The sequence below is a fragment of the Pygocentrus nattereri genome, chromosome 28 (assembly GCF_015220715.1).
Source record: "Pygocentrus nattereri isolate fPygNat1 chromosome 28, fPygNat1.pri, whole genome shotgun sequence".
Lineage (NCBI taxonomy): Eukaryota > Metazoa > Chordata > Actinopteri > Characiformes > Serrasalmidae > Pygocentrus > Pygocentrus nattereri.
This window is the reverse complement of record NC_051238.1, coordinates 19449308-19473307: the sequence shown is the minus strand read 5'-3', so window position 1 is coordinate 19473307 and position 24000 is coordinate 19449308. Positions and strand designations below refer to the sequence as shown.

The window sequence follows — 24000 nt, the reverse complement described above, 5'->3', positions numbered from 1 at the left end:
AATGTTGGGAAAATCAGAAAATATCCAAATTAGGTTGCTGATCTTTATAAATCATGGACAGTGCTAAATATTAGGATAAATATTAAGGTCCAAACAACTGAAGCTATGCTGACCCTGCCTGGAATAGGACATAAGTGTACCACGGCCCCATGCACAGTAAAGAGGAATTCTTAAGAGGTGAAACTAGAGGAAATGTTTTTGTCAACTTGACCAACTTGAGATTTCAGATATGAGAAATTTTGCATATTTTATTATAACTTCATTCTCAATTCTATATGACTCAGTTCTATACATAATGGAATTTGTATATACTTTAAAATGTTCCATCAACACAATTATTGCCAAATGTAAATAAATGGAAAGACAAAGCTGGGTTGATGTAATATCCATATGAGGATGATGTACACATTTGAAAGAAGTAAATTAAATGCATCACTTTAAATAAAACATTAAAATAAGCTCACTGGACAACAAATGTTATCTATGACTGAAACATGCCTACCAGCGTGCAATACCTCCATAAGCATGAATAACAGTTGCCATTCAATTTGACATGGACTTGACAAGTTTCTGGATCTGAGCAACATCAAGGTTCAGCAATTTTTGCCTCAAAGAACTGTAAAGTTCGGCCAGATTTTGTGGACGCCTTCCCTGCTGTCTTACTTGTTGTTCCTGGTAAGTCTCCCAGGTTTTCAAGTGTTCAAATTCAAATCAAGAGTATTCAAGTCTAGGGATTTTGTAGGCAAGTCCAGATGTATGATTTGCTCATGAATGTTCATCATGCCACGCAGTCCCAATTGAAGCCCTGCGAATGTAAGAATTGTCATCAAAATCGTTTATCCCACAAAAACTGAGAAGGCATTCTTTGAACCTCTGAACAGCCAAACCTGCAAACAGCAAGCGGTTGCTTTCATAGCGTCACTCATGCATATTTCTTTTTGCAGCTTTTGCAATCAGTGAACCTCATTTCTGGGAGGACAATTGTTCTGATTTGGAGGATGAAAAGTAATTAAAACAAAAAATACTGCAATAACCGTTCATCATTTTCCCATTGATCAGCATCCTCCTAACAATCAAACCAAGTCATAAGCACTGCAGGAACAACGGGTGGTGGTCCTGAACGTAACGCAGGACAGAAGGAAAACCCGGATCGGATTCAGGAGAACAGGATTGGGCGGCGGGCGTGATGCGGTAGGCTACACGCGTGTTCGGGAGCTCCAGCCGCACCTGCGCTTAGAAGAATCCAAGTCACTGACAGTCTGGCCACAAGACGACGGGAGGAGATCCAGACACACTTTTATCTTTCTGCTCAGCATCTTGGTGGAATTGAAATACAACTGTGGTGTTGTTACAGATGAGCCTGGCAGAACCAGGAGAAACAGCCTCTTAAACGTCTCTTTATGATCAGCTGTGCCGTCCTGCGTTAGAATAACGCGTTTCATGCTCGTGGACGGCAGCGTCGAGCGCATTAAGGTACCGCTCGGGGAAGCTGCACGGTAGGATAAGGTCTCCAGGGTCTGGTCTACTGGTTTTCGATGGGGAAGTAGGGCGCTTGGTGGTGGATGGTTTGTAATATTTGAAGAGTCACTGCACACGTATCACTATTGTTATTATACACCGATCCAGTCGCCTCACCTTTTATCCTCACCATGAATTACCTGCGACGTCGACTGTCGGACAGCAATTTTATGTCCAACTTGCCTAATGGCTATATGACTGACCTCCAGCGGCCCGACCCTCCGCAGCAAAGCCCCGGGCCGGCGGTGTCGCCCGGAGCGCAGGAGAGGCGGCCACCTCCCAGCCAGTCGAGCGGGGCCGGCTTTTTCTCCTCCATCTCCAACGCTGTGAAACAAACCACCGCAGCCGCCGCGGCCACATTTAACGAGGCTGCCGAGAGAGCGAGCTCTGCACACGCCAAGATTCTGCTGGTCATCGATGACCAGCAGACGGACTGGTAAGATCAACGCCGCCGTGTACCTCCTCATTTTAAGTAGGTCATGACTGTTAAGAAAGCCTCGGTTCCTTCATGCGGGCTGACGTGTGGGCTTCATTTAAATCGTCGATTAATGCGAATTTTGTCACAAGTACAACCTCAGATTATGATATTATATAGATGCATGTAAATAAGAACAGTACACGTAGAGTTTCTGGGTCCCCTGTGGGCTGTTGTCGTGCAGCACTATTCGAAAGCATAAAAATATCATATTTTTCGATAGTCGAGTATCAATAGGCGTGACTCGACATCTCATCGCCTTTTTAGGCTACACGTAAGCCTAATATGAGAAACAGAGCTGTTAGACATTCGCGACTGTGCTCATAAGGACGTTCAACATAATGAACTGCAGCTTCTGTGAGCAGTCAAATTTGGGCTCTGAGGTCTGAGTACTGATAAATCTGCGAACTTCAAGCCCCAAAACAAGCGTAGAAGATTGAAAACTCATTATTTCACCTTTCACAATTCTGGCAAGAAGTCCAACAGAAGACTTGGAATGTAGATTTTCTATATAAATATAGGTCTCTTATACAGTCATGCCCCAGAATATAAACACATGTTATAAGTTAGATATATTCCTTCTTGACATTTTCTGTATGACTTGCGTTTCATTATGTTCAGTAACTTTAATCCCACTCTCTTCCTCCGGCAGGGCCAAGGTTTTTAAAGGCAGGAAGGTTCACGGGGAATTTGACATCAAAGTGGAACAGGTGGGAAGAATTTCCATTTCAATTCCTGTATGTTGCACACGCTAATAAGATGCTCTCATTCCAGCTATTTGTCATTTAAATTTGATTGTAAGAATTTTATTCTTACTGCTTCACATGAATAAATATTGCAACTATTATTAATTTTATTCAGAAGTGAAGAGACACTCTGGGCAAAATGGAAACTTAACCATTGCCGCATCATACCTAATCATTTTCTACAGCGTCTTCCACAGTACTCTCTAAAGGGAGATATTCCCATTTAAAGACTAGGAAAACCCCTTTCGTATAACCTTTGAAAGCTTGGGAAAAAAAAAACACTAGAAATGTGGTGGTGGAATGTTACTGCTAGTGAGCTGAATGTCTTATAGCAACTGTTTAACTATAGTAATGGTTTTAAGTCATCATTGCGGTGGAAATTGGATTACTCAAATGACAGATGACTCATCAGATGAGGAATACAGCAAGCTGAGGAAAACCTGGTTATCTAGATATCTTACCTCAGTTTGGCTTCATTCCTCTGACTGACAGGGTAAAGAAATAGTCTCTAGCATTCACTTTGTGCAGAATAAATACAGCAGCACTGTTTTATTTACACTCGGATATGCCCGTGATATAGCTTTCTGATCTCTCTAGTAGTCCTTTTGTGGCTAATTAGTAAGTATACATAATTTTTCTGTGGCATACTGTCATCCTTTCCACTAACCGTTAGTCATATGTTTCTGGTGAAACAGTGAAAACAGAATCTTTGTATATTTAGCAGATGCTCTTATTCAGAAAGATAAGCATGGTTATAGTAAAATGTTATAGCCAAACTGGCATTACTATATTTATGAGCCAGGAGATTAATTAAATTAAATTAATCAGGATTCCCAGTGGTTGTATGGCCTTTGTGCAATGCATGCTGGAAAATGTAATAGGAGAAAATATGAAACCAATAAATAAACAAATTCTAACAAAAATAATGCAGTGTGGATATAATGCTGGGCTACAGAGTACTGCATAATACAGCATATTGAATGCTAGATTTAGGCCAGAATGACCCTTTATTGTCTAATGTCTCGGTGTTGTTATACTTACTTACCCCTCTACTTCTGCTTCATAAGGCCAGTCTCTTTGTAGTGCTTCCACAGCATTAATCAGGAAGGCAAAAAGCGTTTAATAATGACAGGCTTGGTAATCATGTGAGTTGGATTATTATCGTTTAAACTTCTGTGTTGCTCTATTCCCATATTGTGAACAGCAGATGTTTTTGACTGGGTGCAGATATATTGCTGTTTTTGGAAGAAAACCTCATGTCTTCTCTTTTGACGTGTTGAGTTTTTGATGTAGTTCGACATTACCTGTGGCCCTTCACTTTGTATGTAAATTTCATGATGAATGTACAAGAGGAAATTACCCAAATGAATGTTAATCATCTTGCTTGTCACTGGTATTGATTTTCTTCCAGGCTGACTTCTCTGAGATTAATCTGGTGGCTCATGCAACTGGCAGCTATAGTGTGGACACTGAAGCTATTCGTGGTGGCAACAAGATCACAAAGTAAGCTGCAACACATTCAGGCTATCTTAAGAAATCTTAAATGAATTAAGCAGTGACATTATTTATAGATAGATTTACAATCTTCATTTACCAACAGTCTTGTGACTGTGCATTTTGCTTCCATGCTTATGTCAAGTATTGTAAATGTACACCCAAAAGAATATTTAAGCCCAAAAATGAAAGCTTATGGATTTTAATTACATGTGAATTTTCCATTCAATTTAAATACATAAATCCAATCAAAAATGGTATTATAATTTGTTTCTCCATCATGTGAATAAGCCTGAATTAAAAAAGAAGTACTTGTAGGATTTATGCTTCTTTTTTTACGTAACATTTATGTATTTCTAGAGTTAATAATACCCTCTGTATTCACAGCGCAATTACTTAGACTATGTAAATGTATTAAATGACAATACATGTTAACTTCCCAAACATTTATTGGAGTCCAAACTGTATTAAAGTATTATACTATGCCTCACAATAAATAACTCCCATTGTTTATTTAATCTACCTTTTGTACCCATTTACATGGCAGCAGATCTAGCAAGGATGCTAATGAAACGGGTTTGAAGCAATCTCCCGGGTGATGATGCGTTTCCTGTTACTATTGCAGATGCGCACGGCCTCCTAATAAGATTTAGTGGAAAAACCCAACCGGTCTTTTCAATTCAAATCAATTAAATCAGTTTTGAATTTATCCAAATTGGGTTGTTTCTAATGAATATAAATAAGTTAAAAAATTATGTTTTGTAAATAATTTTTATTTAAAGTATTTGCTTAATTTTTATGATGGGCATAAATCATTTTTTTGAGACATGTGTTATAATGTTTAGAATGGCTGATGTGAAAAATAGATTAATCAGATTTCAAAATGTGTTGTGATATTTCATGTTCTCCAGATGTTTCAAGCCAGACTTTGTACTGGTGCGGCAGCATGCTTTCAGTATGGCCAAGAATGGAGATCACAGGAACATTGTGATCGGTCTTCAGTATGCTGGCATCCCTAGTGTAAACTCTCTGCACTCTGTATACAACTTCTGTGACAAGCCATGGGTGGTGAGCAATATTGTGCCATCTGATCTGTGATCTGATCTTTATCAGTGTCACTATTTGTCATTTCATTTGATTGTCACCGTGAGCTGATTTGATAAGTTAATTTATTAGGTTCATTGATTTCATAAAACACTATGAAATTGATGTATTATATCTTTTCATTCCAATGAATAAGTAATTATAGAGATTATAGATTATAGTCATGTTACTGTGAAGACACATTTTCTTATCGTCCAATAAGTGAAATGCAAGGATTCATGTATGTTTGTGATTACGCGCCTGTGGATGCTTGCAGTTCGCTCAGATGACCAGATTGTACAAGCAATTGGGGCCAGAGGAGTTCCCACTGATTGAACAGGTTTACTACCCTAACCACAGGGAAATGGTGAGTATGGCACCATCTGTCTTTCCTTCACTTTCTCACACTTGCAGAGTCCCGCACAATCCACAGGATACAGCAGAGCAGCTGTTAGATGGCACCATCCGCCGTTGCATGAGGACAGCCCAGCATTAGGCAAAAATTCAGTGGTATCATACATATTCTGTATTCCACAGCACAAATCATAGAGCTGCCGTCTCATTACTGGCACCTGTAGAGATTCTTATGAGGACAATATTTTTCTGTTTGCATTTACTTTCTTAAAGAGCATTAAGTTATTATTTATAAGAACTTCTGAGTGGTCTATGGTTTAAGTTGCACAGCCACGCAGAGCCTTTGTTGTAGTATTTTGCACTTCATAATTTTCAATAGGAGACAGGCAGGCTAGTCTGGCACCCATGCTCTCTGATGGGGATGATACAAAAGCCATGCTGTTGTAATGTGCAAAATGTGGGAAGGTCCTGAAATAAGCGTGGATGTCACTGAAAAAGATGCTGTCTTAAAAGCAGCATATGTTGCGCCAAAATATGTATATATCTTTCAGGCTTCAGGTGCTTTTACAGATGTGCAATTTACCCATGCCCTGGGCACATGTACGCCGGCATACCATGACAGACCCTGACTGTAGAACTTTACACTGATAACAATCTGGATGGTCTTTTACTTCTCTGGCCCAGAGAGCATGATGTTCATTATTATATGTATTATTATCATAACAAGCTAAAGATTGACTCATCAGACTGCAATACATCCACTGTGCATCAGTCCATTTCAGGTGAGCTCGAGCCCAGATACGTCTGCAGCTTCCATTGTGCACGGTACAGTCTTAACTTGCATTTGCGGTTGCAGTAACAAACAGTGTTTATTCACAACAGTTTGACACAGTTGCGTATTCCTGTGCCCATGTGGTGATGTCCATTAAAGAAGCACGTCTGTCTTTAGTGCAGTGCTGTCTGAGGGGGTCCCAGGCATTCAGATGTTGTTTTTGGTCTTGCTTTTTATGCACAGAGATTATTCTGGATTCTTTGAATCTTTTAATGCAGTCAATCATAGAGGAGTATTTTTTAAACAATTAGGCTATTGGCAAAGTGGTGAGCTTCAGTCCTCAGTCCTTACTCAGTCCAGGACCAGATGTTCCTTTCATAGCCAAGCATGATTGCATTAACTCTTTTAAAATGTTTCCTGAACATTTAACATTGGACTGTTCTTGCTGACAGTCTTACTGTCTCAGACTGACTTTTTGATCAACTTCTGTTTTACTTTACATACTGTAATACACACGCATCACAGTCATTGGATGTGTGCTTTCAACCACAATTTCCATTTCCATTTCCATTTACGGCATTTTGCTGACGCTCTTATCCAGAGCGACTTACAATTTGATCACTTTACACAGGTAGGCCAAGGTGGTGTTAGGAGTCTTGCCCAAGGACCCTTATTGGTATAGTGTAGTGTGCTTGCCCTGGTGGGGGATTGAACCCCAGTCTACAGTGTGAAAGGCAAAGGTGTTAACCACTACACTTTCCAACCCTATTTATTGAGGTCTTTCCCATAAATCTAAATGTAGATGTCACTTTATCCACTGTTTTTATTGATTTTATCAATAAAAAGTATATATTATATATATACTATTTACTAGCAGCAATTCATTGTTTAAAATTACAATACTTTACTCTATTTCTAAATACAGATGATTAGTAATATATAGCTTAAATATGCCAATAGCTCAAGGACTTCAGTTTCACTACATCAACATCAACATAGATCAACATGTAAAGATCTATATGTGTGCCACAATTATTGGCACTAGAAGTGAAAATGAACTGAAATATATTTCCATTCATATTTTATGTATTAAGTTCACCTGAATGATTAGGAACACTTTCATGGTCAGGCGTGACGTCCTAATTCAGTGAGTTGTTTGATGTGGTTGTCAGAAGAAAGCTCTCTGCTCTCAAGGACCAATAAACTCACGGTCCTACAGTTTGCCAAACATTACTGGAACTTTCAGTGGGACCATGTTCTATGGTCAGTTCAGACTAAAATAGAGGATTTTAGCAACAAACACCAGAGGTGAGTTTGGCGTGGACACAAACATAGAAAAGTATTTAGGTTTAATGTCAATGTGCTCTGAAAAAAAGCTTAGATTTTTGTTAATATTTTGAGTGAAAGATGAAGAGGAATGGCGGTGAAGAATGTTTTTATACCCTGTTTTGCACCATGTTTAGCAGGGATGCCAATATTTAGGAGGACACTGTATTTAAAAGAAACAATAGTGCTTTTTAACAACAGCATAGTATTGTTTATGAATCACTCTGTGAACTGAATACCCCATTACAGCAATGTATACATGCACTTATATCCATCATTAATATAAATAACAATTTATGTATTAATTATTACACTACAAAATGAAGTTAACTGCAACACAATACACCAACATGGTTGGAAATATGTAAAAAGCATTCAGACATAAAGTAGGAGTTGGGATAATATGTTGCGATAAAAAAATTCTCAGATGAAATAGTCTGTAGAAGAAAAATGAAAGCAAGTTAACAGAAAACCAACAAAACTGCAAATAATTCTGTTAAGCTTTACCCCAGTTATTCAAAATTCAGACAGGCTGCACAAAACACCACACATTTTCCTAATATGTTTTGCAAATTGATGTTAGTTACTGTAAAAATCAACATTTTAGCTTATTTGACAAGAAGCTTGACCTATCAGAAAACACTATTCTTTATAGCAATTGATTATGTTTAAGGAATACAGTAGATTACTGCTGAATTTGGTTCAGTTCTTTACAACGTAGGTGATAATTAATAAATAATAAAGGATAGAAGTCCATCCAACCTGAATGCATAGGGGTGGTTTTGATGCAGACTTTTAAAAGTGAATGCGTTTATTTATTTACAGATCACTACCCCTGGCTTTCCTGTGGTGGTGAAGATGGGCCATGCTCACTCTGGCATGGGAAAGGTAATATCAGAACATTCATTTTCCTTTTAAGACTGTAAGAATAGACAGAGTCATGTTTGTCTGGGCTTTAATAATGTGATGTTTTCTTTACAGGTCAAAGTGGACAATCAGTATGATTTCCAGGACATTGCCAGTGTTGTGGCCTTAACTAAGACTTATGCCACTTCTGAGCCTTTCATTGATGCCAAGTATGATGTCCGTATCCAGAAGATTGGGGACAATTACAAAGCCTACATGTAAGCGAATATGTTGTTCATAAGCCAAAGTGAAGTTTTTATAATTTGTAAAAACATTTTGTCTATGAATAATAATAATAATAATAACAACAATAATAGTAAGTTAAATTTATAAAGCGCCTTTCACAAACCCAAGGATGCATTACATCATTTTTTAAAAAAAAGAAAAAAATTTAAGTCTACAGAGAGGAAAAAAGGAAGGTTTTTAACAGGGATTTGAAGGAAGACAGAGAAGAGCAATTCCGAAGAGTGGAAGGTAGAGAATTCCAGAGTTTGAGGGCAGCAGTGCTGAAAGATCTGCCACCAATAGTAGAAAATCTACTTGAGGGAACTGTGAGGAGTCCAGCATTAGAAGATCGGAGAGCACGAGAGGGACAGTATAGAAAAAAGATCAGAAAGGAATGTCAAAGCCAGACCATGGAAAGCCTTGAAGGTAAGAAGAAGGATTTTGTACTTGATTCTAGAACTAATCGGAAGCCAATGCAGCTGTTGAAGAACAGGAGTGATATGAGCCGAGTGCTTGGTGGAGGTCAGAACCCTGGCTGCTGAGTTTTGGACGTACTGAAGACGATTGATTAGTTGAACTGGAAGGCCATAGAAAAGTGAGTTACAGTAATCGATGTGAGAGAAGATGAAGGCATTGATCAACATTTGAGCATTAGTGTCACTCAGCACAGGGCGTAAGCCTGCAATGTTACGCAGATGGTAAAATGCAGTTTTAGTTACAAGCTTAATGTGAGACTCGAAAGTAAGAGAAGAATTAAGAAGACAGCCGAGTTTCTTAACAAATTGGGCTGGCTTAATATCGACACCATCAATATGAGATGTACTGTATATATATAGCAGACTATTTGGTTGACAAAATACACAAACCATGTATTTGAAAGTACAAAATGAAAAGTAAAACAAGACACTTGCTACATGAACTCATTTTAAGTGAAAATACTCTTGTTTCTCTTGTAGCACCAATATTTTAATAGAATGTAATTAATTAGTCTGACAATTATGTTGATTAAAATGATCAAAAGCACAAAACACTGAAGGTTGTTTCCATCAGGGAGAACTGAGTGGCTCTGAAATCACTTTTTACACACAAGCAAAGTTTCAGTTTCAGATTTATTTACAACTTAGTTCCAAGTTTAAGTTGAATAAAAACTGGCTTTAAACTCAGGATCACAGATGAGCTCCTTTACTATGTTGATCTGTAGGCCTCTGTTCATAAACATAAACCAGCCCAAACTCATTTACTATAAAATGAAATGGCGTTTGTAGAAATTCAGAAAAAAGCAGCGTCAGTCACGACTGCATATGTGGACATATTTCTTTTTTTTTTGCGATCAATTCTTTATGTTTAACAAAAGCAGTAGCCAGTACTGCAAAGACACATAACACACATCTCAAATATACCCATGTGGACATATTTCTATATTGTGCTCTATTTACACAAAGTTAGGTTAGTTCATCGTTTATGTTGAACAGACTCTCCCAAAATTTTTCGCTGCGGCGCTGACGTTGAACCGTGTGCTGCACTGGGTCGGTCTGACCAACAGGTCAAAACCAGCTCTAAACAAAGTGTCCGCTGGGCCCTGATTGGTGCTCTGGCTTTGCGCTTCTTTCATTTTGACATGTTACATTTTTATACACACAGAAACCAAAAGGAACGACAGATTTCTCAAAATGTTGTGGAGGAAAAAGTCAGATATTAGACTCTGAAATGTAGTGGAGTGAAAGTAAAAAGTCGCCCAGAATGGAGAAACTTCAGTACAGATACACAAAAAAACTACTTAAATGCAGCAATGAATTACAATTACTTAGTTACCGTCAATCACTGCTATTTTAATACTGGCAATAAATATTTTGGCTTGCAATTTCTAAAGTATCTGAAAACAAATACTTCCAACTGTATTGAGTCATCTCTCAATCTCCTGACCAGCATCTATTAAATTTGTAAGAAAAAATATGTTTTGGAGTTGGTTGTCCATGAACTATCTGGCAGCTGACCAGTGCTGTTTGGTTGATCAGGAGGACATCTATCTCTGGAAACTGGAAGACCAACACAGGCTCAGCCATGCTGGAACAGGTAGCCATGTCTGAAAGGTGAGTTCTCTGCTGAGATGTCCACTTTTTAAAATGCACATTGCATTTCTTTAGAGCTGTAGTGTACAGCTCTGTCTTTTCATGGTGCACAGTTTCACGGTAAAAGGAGCATATATATTGCATGTGATGCCTCTAGGTATCGTAAGTGGGTGGACTGGTGCTCTGATGTTTTTGGAGGTCTGGATATATGTGCTGTTGAGGCATTACATGGCAAAGATGGGCAAGATTACATTATTGAGGTAAGGGATTACATGCAAAAAAGCTCAATTCAATATATATTCAGAATGAAAAATATCTGTAAGTATCTGTATTCAGTCCAGGTTTCATTTTGTAAAAGACGTATTCAGAATACAGTTGTGATGAGTCAGTTATTCTGAGTTTTAGTAATCTACTTTGAGGGAAGACTGAACTCCTCGGTAGTGCACATGTTCACGTGTGAAGAGCTTAGCTTTGGTATTGTACTGGACTTGTACTGGACTGCAATGCAGGAGTGGGGTGAAGCAAGCAATAGCAGCTAAAAATAATGTTGAGAGTGTTGTAGGCATTTTGGTAATTTGAATAATTTTTTCATGAAACATATTAACCAAAGAATTATATGAACAAAACTGCCAACCAGTAACAGTGAGGAACAGTTTGAATAAAAGTTACAGCAGTTTTTCCCATTGACCTTTTTAGTATTTATTCTAAATGTGTTCCAAATGTATTCTGACATTACTTTCATATGTCATTGTAATGAAATATGTTACTGAATACATTTAGGACAGTGTATTCACGCATCACAACTTTGGTAACGGCTGTACAATTTCTTTGTGTGGGCTGTTAGGTGGTGGGATGTTCGATGCCTCTGATTGGGGATCAGCAGGAAGAAGATCGGGCTCTGATAGCTGACCTGGTTGTGTCCAAAATGAACCAGACTGTCCCACAAACTTCAGCTCCTTCTCCGGTCCTCTCTCAGGTTAACACACAGTCACACACCTTCCTCCTAAGTACACCTCCTTGTCCATTCTTTGTCCATTTTATCAGCTCCACTTACTATATATGTACATTTCGTAGTTCTGCAATTACAGACTGTAGTCCATGTTTCTCTGCATGCTCTGCATGGCTAGCTCGCTTTATAACTGTTCTTCTATGGTCAGGACCCCCACAGGACCACCAAAGAGAAGGTATTTTTGGGTGGCTGATCACTGATAGTGGAAGTGTGTTAGTGTGTGCTGCCCTGATGCGAGTGGATCAGACATGAGTGTTCCATGAGTTTTTAAACACTATGTACTGTTACTGTCCACTCCATTAGACATTCCTAAATTGTTGGTCCACCTTGTAGATGTAAAGTTAGAGACAGTAACAAATCTTGTGCTGCATAAAAACTGTAGCAGCATTACTGTATGTGATCTGCTCATGCTAGCCCAACACACACTAATGCTATTACCATGTCAGTGTCACTGCAGTGCTGAGAATCATCCACCATCTAAATAATGCCTATTCTGTGGTGGGCCTGTGTGGGTCCTGACCACTGAAGAACAGGGTGAAAGGAGACTAACAAAGTATGCAGAGAAACAGATGGACTTCAGTCTTTAATTGTAGAACTACAAAATGCATCTATGTGGCTGCTAAAATTGACAGTTATTGTACGAACAAGGAGGTGTACGTATTGATGTCATTGATTCTCAGCAATGTTACAATCAACACATTTGAGTCAAGCCAGCGTCTTATTTATTAATGAAATCTACATACAATAAATGATAGATTTATTATCAAATTTATTATTAAATTAAAGTAGCAATAGCTTCCAAAATATGTTGTAATAATTATATGACGTTTTCTAATGAATACAGAAAATTAAAAATATATTACTCAATAAGATTAATCAGCTGTATAAATTGAAACCTCTCAAAAAGTTTTCAAAAGCCAGAAGACAACACACAGGTAGGAATGTAAGTGCAACAACTAGGAGAGATATGCCCATATATACATTGCTCAAAATAAAGGGACTGTGCAGGCACATTTTTCATTCATCAAGGTACAAACAATTTGAAAGTACCCTGAATGGTACAACAGTGGTTTTAAGGTCCAGTTGTGTACCTTAAATAAGTCTTTCCCTGTGTAAAGGCATGTACCTTCATAACCTAATGTTTTAAAACAGGACAGTAAAATAAAAAGCCTGGAGATGAGACGGGGCGTGTAGGGTCAGTACAACCTAGAAAATATACTTTTAATGGATTATGGTATAATAACGTTCCCTGACTAAAGGTATTGAGATGTGTCTTTGAGAGTCCCACCCCAGTGACGAGAGAGGAACTGCCCCAGTGACAGTTTTGTGTCTTTTTTCTGAGAGAGTATGACACTAGGAACCAGTGAGATCAGATGGAAAGAAGATTTTGCTTAAGTCTCTTGCTGCTCAAATGTTTCTCCTAAGCAAAAGTAACCTTATATGTGTCTTGAGTTTTAGTAGAGAACTGTTGTGGTCTATGCCATATTCATTTTATTATTGCTCAAACCTTTAGATGATATAACCTGGATTTATGCAAAGTCCACAGATCAGGGCAAGAGAGAGAGAGAGACGCTCGCATCGAGGATGCTTTGATAAAATGGAGTTTATTGGCTAAATATTAAACTACCTTGGACTACATTCAATGATAGATGAAAGAAAATGAAACAAAACACAACAAAAAAGATAAAAGTTAAAAGGACAACATAGCTCACGTGAAGTGGTTCAGTTAAATGATATGAAGCAGGGTGGTTCTCGGGAAGGTGCGGGAAACTTGAAAGGGTCTCTGTAAAGAACTAAGTATGGACGGGAGTAACTACATATGGCTGAGTTAGATGTACCTATTAATCGCTGTCTTATTAAATAAATTGGCGTCAGAGCCCTGACTATCAATTGATGGAACCGGCTTACATGGGAATCAGCTGACTTCCAAAGGGCCGTCTTTGAGGCTGGAGCTCACGTGTTGCTTTGTCTCCTCGCTGGCCACAGATGCTGTGTCGCCATGTGGACACGCTCTTTCCCGTCAGCGATTGGTGAAGGTGTCCCGTGGTCGTCTGAGGGTGGCGTCTTGTGGCCGTCTGATGGTGGCATCTCATGGCCGTCTCAGGGTGGCGTCTTGTGGCTGTCTGAGGGTGGCATCTCGTGGCCATCTCAGGGTGGCTCTTGGCAGCCTTTCTCTGGTTAATCTGCTCACCGATTAGTGCTTGGCTCTGTGTGTGCTGCTGGGTCTCCGTGGCGTCCGAACTGCTTGTTCTTTTCCTGTGTCTGGTTCGATTGCAGTCAAGGTTCTGAGGCTGGTGATGCTAACTTAACTAATTACCTCTCTTTAGCAGACAAGAAACATCTACCTTCCTTCTCTGAGGGTGGTCTAAACTGAAGGTCTGTAGATGGACTGATCTAAGCAGATTTGATCTTGGAGCATTCCAATTCTGGCCTGTGTCTCTGACTAAGGCCGACACAAACTTAGGAGTTCAGCTTCTGGTTGAGAACGCTGACTCCTGCTCACTCTGTCTCTCTGTCTCTTTTTCTGTCTCTTTGTCTCTCTGTCTGTCTAACAAAAGTTCCGTGCCCTGGGGTTTTGCTCCAACTGCTGACCCTTCCCCTTGGGGTGGAATCAGAGTGCTGATAGGTTTTCCTAACCAAACACTTAATTAGCTATTCATTGTTTCCAACCCTGATTGGTTGTGCATAATTTTAGGAACGCCTTCCCCAGAGTTACTGCCTATCTTTGTATCAGTTAGTTTAAACAAAGGAACATTCTTATATCATCAAATTGGTTAAACGTTCAGAATCAGTGAATGAACAGAATATTCAGATATGGGAGAGTTTAACCCTCGGTACCTGATACACAACACATGTTAAAGAACATGGGTAATGCTTTTCCTATACTATAGACTGTATAAATGTTGAAGAAATAAAATTGACCACGAAAGGAAAGGACCAAAGGAAATAAAAGAAAACTACAGTACATTCAGGATGCGTATTGGTCACTGGTCTAACTCATTGCAATTAGATGGTTGTCGCTGTTGGTTATTAAAGTTGACACTACGTATTTCTAGCACTCAATAGTAGAAAAGGATATAGGTACTATTTAGATAATACACATAATACTAATAAACAAGTAGTATGGCTTACAGATTATATAAATGTTGATACTCAAAGCTGACAACGTCCAAGTCCCTTGGATTCTTTATAAGCAGATAGTGGTGGTGTGATGTGCCTCATTTTCACCACTTGGGGTGTTGTGGTTCCATATCTAAATTGTCAATGAAATCTAAAAAGGCTACCTTTGTTATAGATTCTCATAGCAACCCATTTCTTGATATCTCTGGACTTCTTGACCAAATCCCATTAAATGGTGGAAATTCCGTATTGGTGCAGTCTATAGAATGATTTCTGTTAATTCATAGCTTAATTAAAGTTTGGGGAGATCTGCAGCTGGATTCCAGGCCAGGATTTATGGCCTGGTATGGTATGCCATATGGAGCAAAGGGGGTTGCAGGCCTCCCACTGTGTCCATATTCCCAAGATAACATCCTTTAAGTCATAAAACTTGTAGGCACCCTAATCCTGTTTTGATGACATCTGCTTGACAATGAATGTGGAGTCCTCCTAAGCAGTGTGATTCTGGCTCACCTAGATTGGGGGTGTCTGCTACAGAACTCAATAAAGTTACAGTTTATGCTCAGATTTGCCATGACATTTTCAGAGAATCACTGTTAAGTCTACTGAGACATCAAAGAGCAACAAGCTCTTTGTACTATAGCATATAATGTAGTAAACTAATATTTTTAATGAAATGTTCTTCACCCCAGATTATTTTTACAGTACATTTTTACACTGATGATGCAAGTATGCTTTTCCCTCATGAACAGAATAATCTTTCCTGTGAATGAGACTCCATGGTTCAGCATTTCAATCTGTGTTACTTGCGATAATTCAACTGCTGGCATCACTTAGTGATATTGTAATTTCTTTGGTCACATATCCTTCCTTTGTAATAAGGAAATTTATTCACCTGAATTTAATGCCCCCATGGGCCTCTCATGAGACTTAGCATTTAATCTGTATTTTCAGTGAATGTTTGCTGATTGTTGAGGTTATTCCAGCATCTCTTTGGTACCCCTCACCCTTGCTCTGTTAGGCTTCAGCGCCGAAAGTTGTTTCACCTCAGCCTGTCACTCAACCCAGAGTTCCGCAAGCTCAACAGCGTCTTCCTCCACAAGGTAGGAAACTGCAACTATGTTTTTACAAGACCAGATAGTTTTAGAATCTTAAACTTTTCATGCGAGCTCTTATATTCACTTTCCTGATTTATCTAATTTTCTCAGGTGGGCCACCACAGCAAGCACCTATGGGTACTTCCTCCCCTCACCAAGGGCCCGTTCCCCAGCAGCGACCTTCTCCCCAGGGACAGCCTCCCCCCCAGATGCAGACCACGACCAATCCTGTTGCGCAGAATCCTCCAGCTCAACAGGCCAAACAGCCCAACCCTGCCCAGCATCGGCCGCTGGGCCAGGGGGTCTCAGGCCAGCAAAGGTCTCCTACATCCATGGGCTCTACTCAGCGTAGCCCCAGTGGGTCTCTTCAAAGTCAGAAACCTCAACAAGCACCTATTCAACAGCGGCCTCAGCCTGGGGGGCAGGGGGCGAAACCTGTAAGTGGTCAGCCCCAGCAAAGGCCTCCACAACCACGACAGGCTCAGCCAGTAAGGCAGCCCACCCAGGGAGGCCCTCAGCAAGGCCAGCAGCAGAGAGGTCCTCAGCAACAGCAGCAGGAGCATGGTGGTCCCAAACCTCCCACCACCCAGCAGCCACGACCTTTCGCACAGGGACAGGGGGGACCAGGCGGTGTGCGTCCACCACTGCAGCAGAAGCCCCAGCCTCCACAGAAACCTAGCCCTGACCACCCAGCCTTGAGTGGATCCCCACAGCTCAAGTAAGAATGACTTTCTATAGCTCCGTTAGACTGTGCTAAAGTAAATTGCTAAATGCATGAATGTCAGCTGATGATGAAAATGAACACAATCAACTTACCACCAACTCTTTTGCTGCAGACATATATTCAAAATATATGTGGAAGTATGTATAGTAGTGTTAGATGCTATGTGTTATGTGCTAGGACGCTTTGCATGATAAAGTCACTTTGGAAATGAAACCTTTATTCTAGAAACAGCATCTTTCTTGATGACTGCTGTACAATTTATTTACTCTCTATTTTCACAATAAGCATCATTTGTCCAGCATTATTCCTCTGTTAAGTTCCAAGAATTTTTGACTGGCAATGGATACACAGAATACTGCAGTAATCAAGTGAAATGGATTTGCTGCTGGGCTCTTGACTGAGGAATAGTGGCACAGAATGATGGCATGCAAGACAGTGCATGCTTTTACATCTGAATATGTCATTCCCTTGCTCTCAAGCAGTGACTCTCAAATTCACTGGCAAAACACCATGAATGGGAATGAATTCATCCTCTCTTTTTCTCTCTGCCACACCTCTATACAGCCATCTCCATGTATTTACTGCATGACTTTAATAGCCTGTTCTTCTCCTCTATTGCCATTCTTTCTCTCTCTGTAGCAAATCCCAGTCTCTTACCAATACCTTCAACATTCCAGAAACGCAAGTGGCCCCACACCCAAGTCTTAGTCAGGATGAAGAGAAAGCCGAGACCATCCGCAACCTGCGGAAATCCTTTGCCAGCCTCTTCTCAGTGGAATAGACACACATGTGCAAACACAAACAAACACCATCTTAGCACCACCATTCTAAGAAGACAGGCTGAGAAACAAGAAGACAATTAGACAGACATAAAATTAGATTGATACAGTCAAACAGATACCCCTTGCATACACACAAATACTTGAGGACTTGAGACACAGCTTACACAAAGGACCAATAACATGACTTATTGTTATGAACATCCTGTGCATGTCTTATCATTGCATCTACTGTAACATTAACATAACACCCACTGCCTACACAAATGAATGATCACAAGATCACAATAAAGGGAAGTATTGCAGCTGGCTTCTACAGTGCTGCTAGTGAGTGCACTGCACCTGTGTCTCAAAAATATTCCCAGTGCTTCTGGCTACTCACACATGCATTGGTAATATATGTCTCTATCCACATTGTTTACTTCATTTAAACTAATCATTAATATCTGTGACTATTTAGATGGTGTTCAAGTGTTTTAAAGGTAACTTTTCCTGCCAGATCATATTTTTGGCAAATGTAAGATCTGAACTAGCTAGAAATTTTAGCTGGACATGTCAACATTGGAATGCCATTTATCGATGCAGTAATGGCATCGTCTCACATGATTTATATTTCAACATCACATATTTGTGACCAAAAGATACATTGGCGTACTTGCTTGAACACAGTTTGAGTTCCCTGGTGAACCGCTGTGGTAATGTTAGAGTAAATATTTAATCTGTATGGACAGGCTTTTGTCAAGTGTCAAAATAAGCCACTAGCTATGTCTTTGAAACTGCATGTCAATCAAGGAAGAGGTAGTCACATAAAGCAGTGCTGATTGTGCTTTTGTAATTTTGTGCCATTCTGCATAGATAAAGTAGCTGTAGTCGAGTGTTCATTTTTGTGACGAATCTGTAGCTGCCTCCCTGTTTTCCCTTCTCCTGAAATATAAATATGAATAATACACCCTTTTAAGCCCTAAATGTGATTAACATGCCTTAGAAAGACAAAAACAGCTTTCAGTTTTGTTCAAGTGCATACATCTCAGGGATGTCCTGGAGAGTGACACAATAATAAAGTGTCTATGATCCGGTCTTCCAAACCAATAGTTCAAAACTCAATGACTGACAGTTGTAAAGGAATGAAGAGAATGAATATAGTTATTTGCTTGTACTATAGAATACTGATATTCTGTCTGTGATTTCTTGCGACTGTGTTTGCACATGAGCACTGTAATACTTGAGAAAACATGATATGGATCAAAGCTCAGGATGGTTAAAGAATGGAGTTAACTTCTATCCATAGTATGTGTCAGAGTCACACTGAACACAATTTATGCCAGCCATTCTGAGTGCCTGAGCCTAGATTCTGAGATTAGGAGTCCACGTGCTTGTCTTTCTAATGGAATCCACAGTAGGGCTACACTCCAAAGAATGCAACAGCCAAGGATACCATTGGTGTAACGAATGTCCTTGCCAATCAAAACCATATAATATAAAAGAAGATTTCTGTCATATGCTTGGTAATAGACAGAACGGCTTTTGGTAAGTCCCAGGTTTCCCTAAGGTCTATCTAGAATCTTTAATATAATTTCTTCAGGTTTCTGATAGTTCAGATGGATCCTACAACTCAGGGGTGGTCCTGGAGGTTAGTGTCCAGCACAGTTTGGTGTTTGCTTTTAAAAACCCACTTAACCTGCCAATAAGCTGAGTTGAATAAGACATGCTTGAGTAGGATAATCACCAAAATATGCATGACAACAGCCGTCCAGGTTGAGTTTGCCACCTCTGCCGGAACTGAATCCATAGGTTGGTAGGGCACTGCCATGTCTTCCATAGGTGAGAACATTCCAACACTGTGGTGTTAAGGGCAGTATAATAGATGAGGCCACAAAGATAGCCCTGGCCCACTCCCTGATCCCTTTTCCAGCTTCCTGCACCAGCCTGTTGTGTATCCATAGTGATCCCTTGTGCCAATGGTGCATTAGTGTAAATGTTGTACCGTAATTTGTCAAAACCAAATAGAAGTGTTGTACAGACTGTAACTTAACAAATAATGCAAATGCTGTTTTTTTCCCTTTTTGTTCATTATAGTTAGCCGTGAATACTTTAATGTGTTTGTCAAGTTCCTCTAGAAGTCTGGTTGATGATTTTATTTAGGTTTCTTTGATATATGCCTTGCTTTTTGTGAAAGCACTTTGTTTTAAATGATTTGCATCACTCACTTATTTTGGAGTTCTATTGCACACAATATTAGTCATCTCATTAATATAAAAATGAAATGAAGTGATTTGATTAGCTGAAACTGATGCTGTCTGGTCCAGTTACATGATGTGTCTCAGGCAAATTTTTAATGATGGACTATGTTCTTTAAACAAGACTATGTGAGCGTGCAATTATGGATTCGATGGGCTTTTAATTATGCACTGTATTAGTCAGGAATTGTATGATTAGAGGAAATTGATGACCTTTGCTTGTTTTTCATTTATATAAATTATCACTGGCCCTCAACTCAGGCTTATGCTTCATTAAATTTTTGTTTTTTTACGTAATCTGTTCAAATTTCTCATGCAGTGCATATTGAAATATGGTGTCTGTTTTTAAAGTATATTTATTTAGCAATTTTGAATGGTTTTATGCTGTGTTGACTGTAGGAATCTCTGTGAAAAATATCTATTGATGCCTGCCAGTTGTACAAAACAAGTAAAGAATATATAAAGCTGTCTAATATACAGATGAAGAGATATTATTGAATGTAATTAATATTGCAAATATTATGTTGTTACTGTAGCTTAATAACTGTGTGAAATGACTATGCTGACAAAATGTGCACATCTTCAATAAAGCATATAAGTCTGAAGATATGTCTGATTTCCCCTTTAGGTTTTTGTCAAAAGAATCCTTATTTGAGAGATTTAAAGTGCAGTCTAAAAACATTTGGTGGATATTCATTCATACAGTAATTCATTACTGTACTTAAGTAAATTTGTCATGTATCTGTACTTCACTTGGTCACTTGGTTTAGAGCTGGTTTTCACCTGTTGGTCATACCGACCCAGTGCAGCACACGGTTCAACTTCAGTGCAGCAGTGTAAAAATACATATGTCACCTAAATGATGGACTAACCTAACTTTGTGTAAATAGACCACAATATAGAAATATGTACACATATGCAGTCATGACTGGCGTGTTTCTTTTTTTCTGAATTCATACAAACACTTTTATTTTATAGTAAATTAGTTTGGGCTGGTTTATGTTTTGAACAGAGGCCTACAGATCAATATAGTAAAGGAGCTCATTTGTGATCCTGAGTTTAAAGCCAGTTTTTATTCAACTTAAACTTGGAACTAATTTACAAAGTAATCTTAAACTAAAACTTTGCTTGTGTGTAAAAAGTGATTTCAGAGCCACTCGGTTCTCCCTGATGGAAACTGTTTACCTTCAGTGTTTTGTGCTTATGATCATTTTAATAGACGTCAGCATCACTAATTAATGACGTTCTATTAAAAGACTGGTTTACCAAGAGAGACGCTGGAGGACTTTCACCTGAAATAACTTCATGAAGTGAGTCTTGTTATAAAAATGATAACAGGACATTAGAGTCATAATAAATCTACTATTTAGTACTTTTACTTTCGATACTTAAGTACATTTGAAGGCAAATGCTTTTGTACTTTTACTCAAGTTGAGGTCTAGAGTAAGGACTTCTACTTTTACTGGAGTAATATTTTACCTTGGGTGTCTCTACTTTAACTCATTTGGCATTAACCTACAGAAGAAGATTCATTAATTGCACTAATTTTTGCAGAAGAAAGAAAAAACATACTTTTAAGTCAGTGGAACCTTTTTCTCCAATTTCTTTTGGTCCATTTATCATTGAAATTGTGAAATAACTGAAAAACAAACAAAAATGAAGAAAGAAGGTTTTGTCTGCCAAAAGTATTCGGTCGTCTGTCTTCACACGCATGTGAACTTGAGTAACATCCCATTCTTAATCCATAGGGTTTAATATGATGTCGGCCCACCCTTTGCAGCTATAACAACTTCAACTCTTCTGGGAAGGCTGTCCACATGGGAATTTTTGACCGTTCTTCCAGAAGCGCATTTGTGAGGTCAGACACTGATGTTGGACAAGAAGGCCTGGACTTGCTACACAGGTGGCGTCCGATCACGGTACCATGCTGGAATTCACTGAGCTCCTGAGAGCAACCCATTCTTTCTCTAATGTCTGTAGAAGCAGTCTGCAGGCCTAGAGCCTTGGCTTTATACACCTGTGGCCATGGAAGTAATTGGAATACCTGAATTCAATGATTTGAATGGGTGACTGAGTACTTTTGGCAATATAGTGTTTATAGTGAATTATAGTGAACTATAATTTGGCGAAAGGAACTGCTAACATTGAAACATATTAAATGCCATGTTCACTGCCCAGTTGATTTATTTCTTACTTTGTTTATTTAATTGTTGTACAAAATCAATGTGCTATTGTGAATAATGTTATTTCATGATAACACACTCTCTCATGTTCTATTGATTAAATAACTTTCTATTTACATTATCTTACAATATCTTATTTTAAAATAACTTCTTATATTAATGTATTTTACTACCTTATAGTAGCTCACAAATTGACTTTATATACTATCTTACACTGTCTTACTATCTTACTAACATACTACTTACATCTTACACTAGCTTATACTATGAGAGGAGCCTTTATGTCAATATTCAAACTTGCACAAACAAACAACAATGGAATAAATGATCCTACTTTACTTATCCATGTGAAACACTTCTATCACCATAACCTGAAATAAATGTGCAGAGCACACGTTTTTCAGAAACTCAGAACCACAGAAATCAGGCCTGTTTGTTGGGCTTGTGCAGAATCCTGACTCCCCTTCATGTGCACGCATGTCTGTGGTGGTTAGTGTAGTGGTTAAAACCTCTGACTTCTATGCTGTAGACTGGGGTTCAATGCCCACCTGGGTGAGCACCCTACACTAAACCAATAAGAGTTCTTGGGCAAGACTCCTAACGCCACCTCCGCCTACCTGTGTAAAAAAACGATCAAACTGTAAGTCGCTCTGGATAAGAGCGTCAGCCAAATGCCGTAAATATAAATGTCTGGCAAGCATGTGGACACTATAGACTACACTGGCGATTTCGGTTGTCTCTGTGTGTAAATAATGGTTAATCCTCAATATCCCTTCACAACAAACAGGACCTAAAGCCCAACTCAGAGTCTTGCAGTGAGATTTTAGTTTAATGTACTGAAAATGCTGGTTGTTATGCAGCACTTTGTGGACTGAATGGTTCTCAGCTGTAATGATAAGTGTCTTGATATTACGATATCTACGATATTAAGCCATAACAATGTCCCTTTTTATATGACATATATTTTCATAAAGCGCCTTTAAAGCTCCTTTCACAAAACCAGAGCCAGTGGCAACAGCCACAGGATTATAAGTACAATATGAACACAGGACAGCGTACAGCTCACAGCTTAAGTTCATAAGTCTGGAGCAGTAACACAGCTGCTATCATGAAGTTCACATCTGACGACGTAACAATACAGTATTCATTTTTCTCATCATTACTGGGCAACATGACTTTCATTTCTCTTCGATTTCCAAGTTAAATGGCAAAATCAAAGATATATACATTATATTTGCTGATATAATACATCAAATATACAAACATTTATAAAATGGCATGTTGTCTCCCCAAAGACTATGCCTATCATATCAACGTTCATTTGTCCTTTTTTAACCGTGATTGCCTGATTTCTGAGCTTATGCAACTATATGCGTGCTTTACATGTGTATTTCAGGTTGAAGGGAGAGAACTTTTTACATTTGGATAAATAAAATAGAACCTTTTATTCTACTTGTTTTTTTTTTCCACTGACAATAACAATAAAAAATGAAAACTGATCCATTTTTTTATTTTTCAATACTGGTTTTGAAATGAAAATGTAATAAGCAAAAGATATATATCGATCTATATAACACCAAAAAGACTTCAGTCATATGTAAAACCATCTACAGCACATTGCCTATAAATCTGAAGAACCATTTCACCAAGCAAAGAGCTCTTTAATCATGCAAATGGTTCTTCGAGTGTTTCTAGTTCTACATATAAAACCACTGTCTTTACTAAAGGACCTTTGAAGAACCATCTTTTTAAAGCGTGAACTACTTCTTTGGAAATAACTGCACATGGGAAACAGGCATATTTGACTAAAGCGAATCAGAAACTGCTCATTTAAATGATAACTCTCTAGACCAATCAGAAAATGTGACCATCACCCTCTCTCA

The 24000-nt window shown here is 38.8% G+C and overlaps 1 protein-coding gene across 2 annotated transcripts; it reads left to right on the top strand.

The window, feature by feature from the left end:
• Nucleotides 1-1221: 1221 nt before the first annotated feature.
• Nucleotides 1222-20543, top strand: syn1 (synapsin I). Of its 2 annotated transcripts, none has more exons than XM_017719092.2 (13): nt 1222-1954; nt 2646-2703; nt 4151-4242; nt 5145-5301; nt 5594-5683; nt 8594-8656; nt 8750-8892; nt 10915-10989; nt 11126-11228; nt 11813-11944; nt 16119-16200; nt 16306-16912; nt 17558-20543. In XM_017719092.2, the coding sequence occupies exons 1-13, from the start codon at nt 1650-1652 to the stop codon at nt 17697-17699; spliced, it is 2049 nt and encodes a 682-aa protein (XP_017574581.2). In that variant the 5' UTR covers nt 1222-1649; the 3' UTR covers nt 17700-20543. The 2 variants fall into 2 exon arrangements, with proteins under 2 accessions (XP_017574581.2, XP_017574582.2); XM_017719093.2 differs by having other exon boundaries at nt 1223-1954; nt 17596-20543.
• The last annotated feature ends 3457 nt before the right edge of the window (nt 20544-24000 follow it).

Coding starts and splice junctions, on each gene's coding strand:
- syn1 (XM_017719092.2), top strand. CDS start 1,650: ATGAATTACCTGCGACGTCGACTGTCGGACAGCAATTTTATGTCCAAC. Junction 4,243..5,144: donor GGTGGCAACAAGATCACAAA/GTAAGCTGCAAC, acceptor CATGTTCTCCAG/ATGTTTCAAGCCAGACTTTG. Junction 8,893..10,914: donor GACAATTACAAAGCCTACAT/GTAAGCGAATAT, acceptor TTGGTTGATCAG/GAGGACATCTATCTCTGGAA.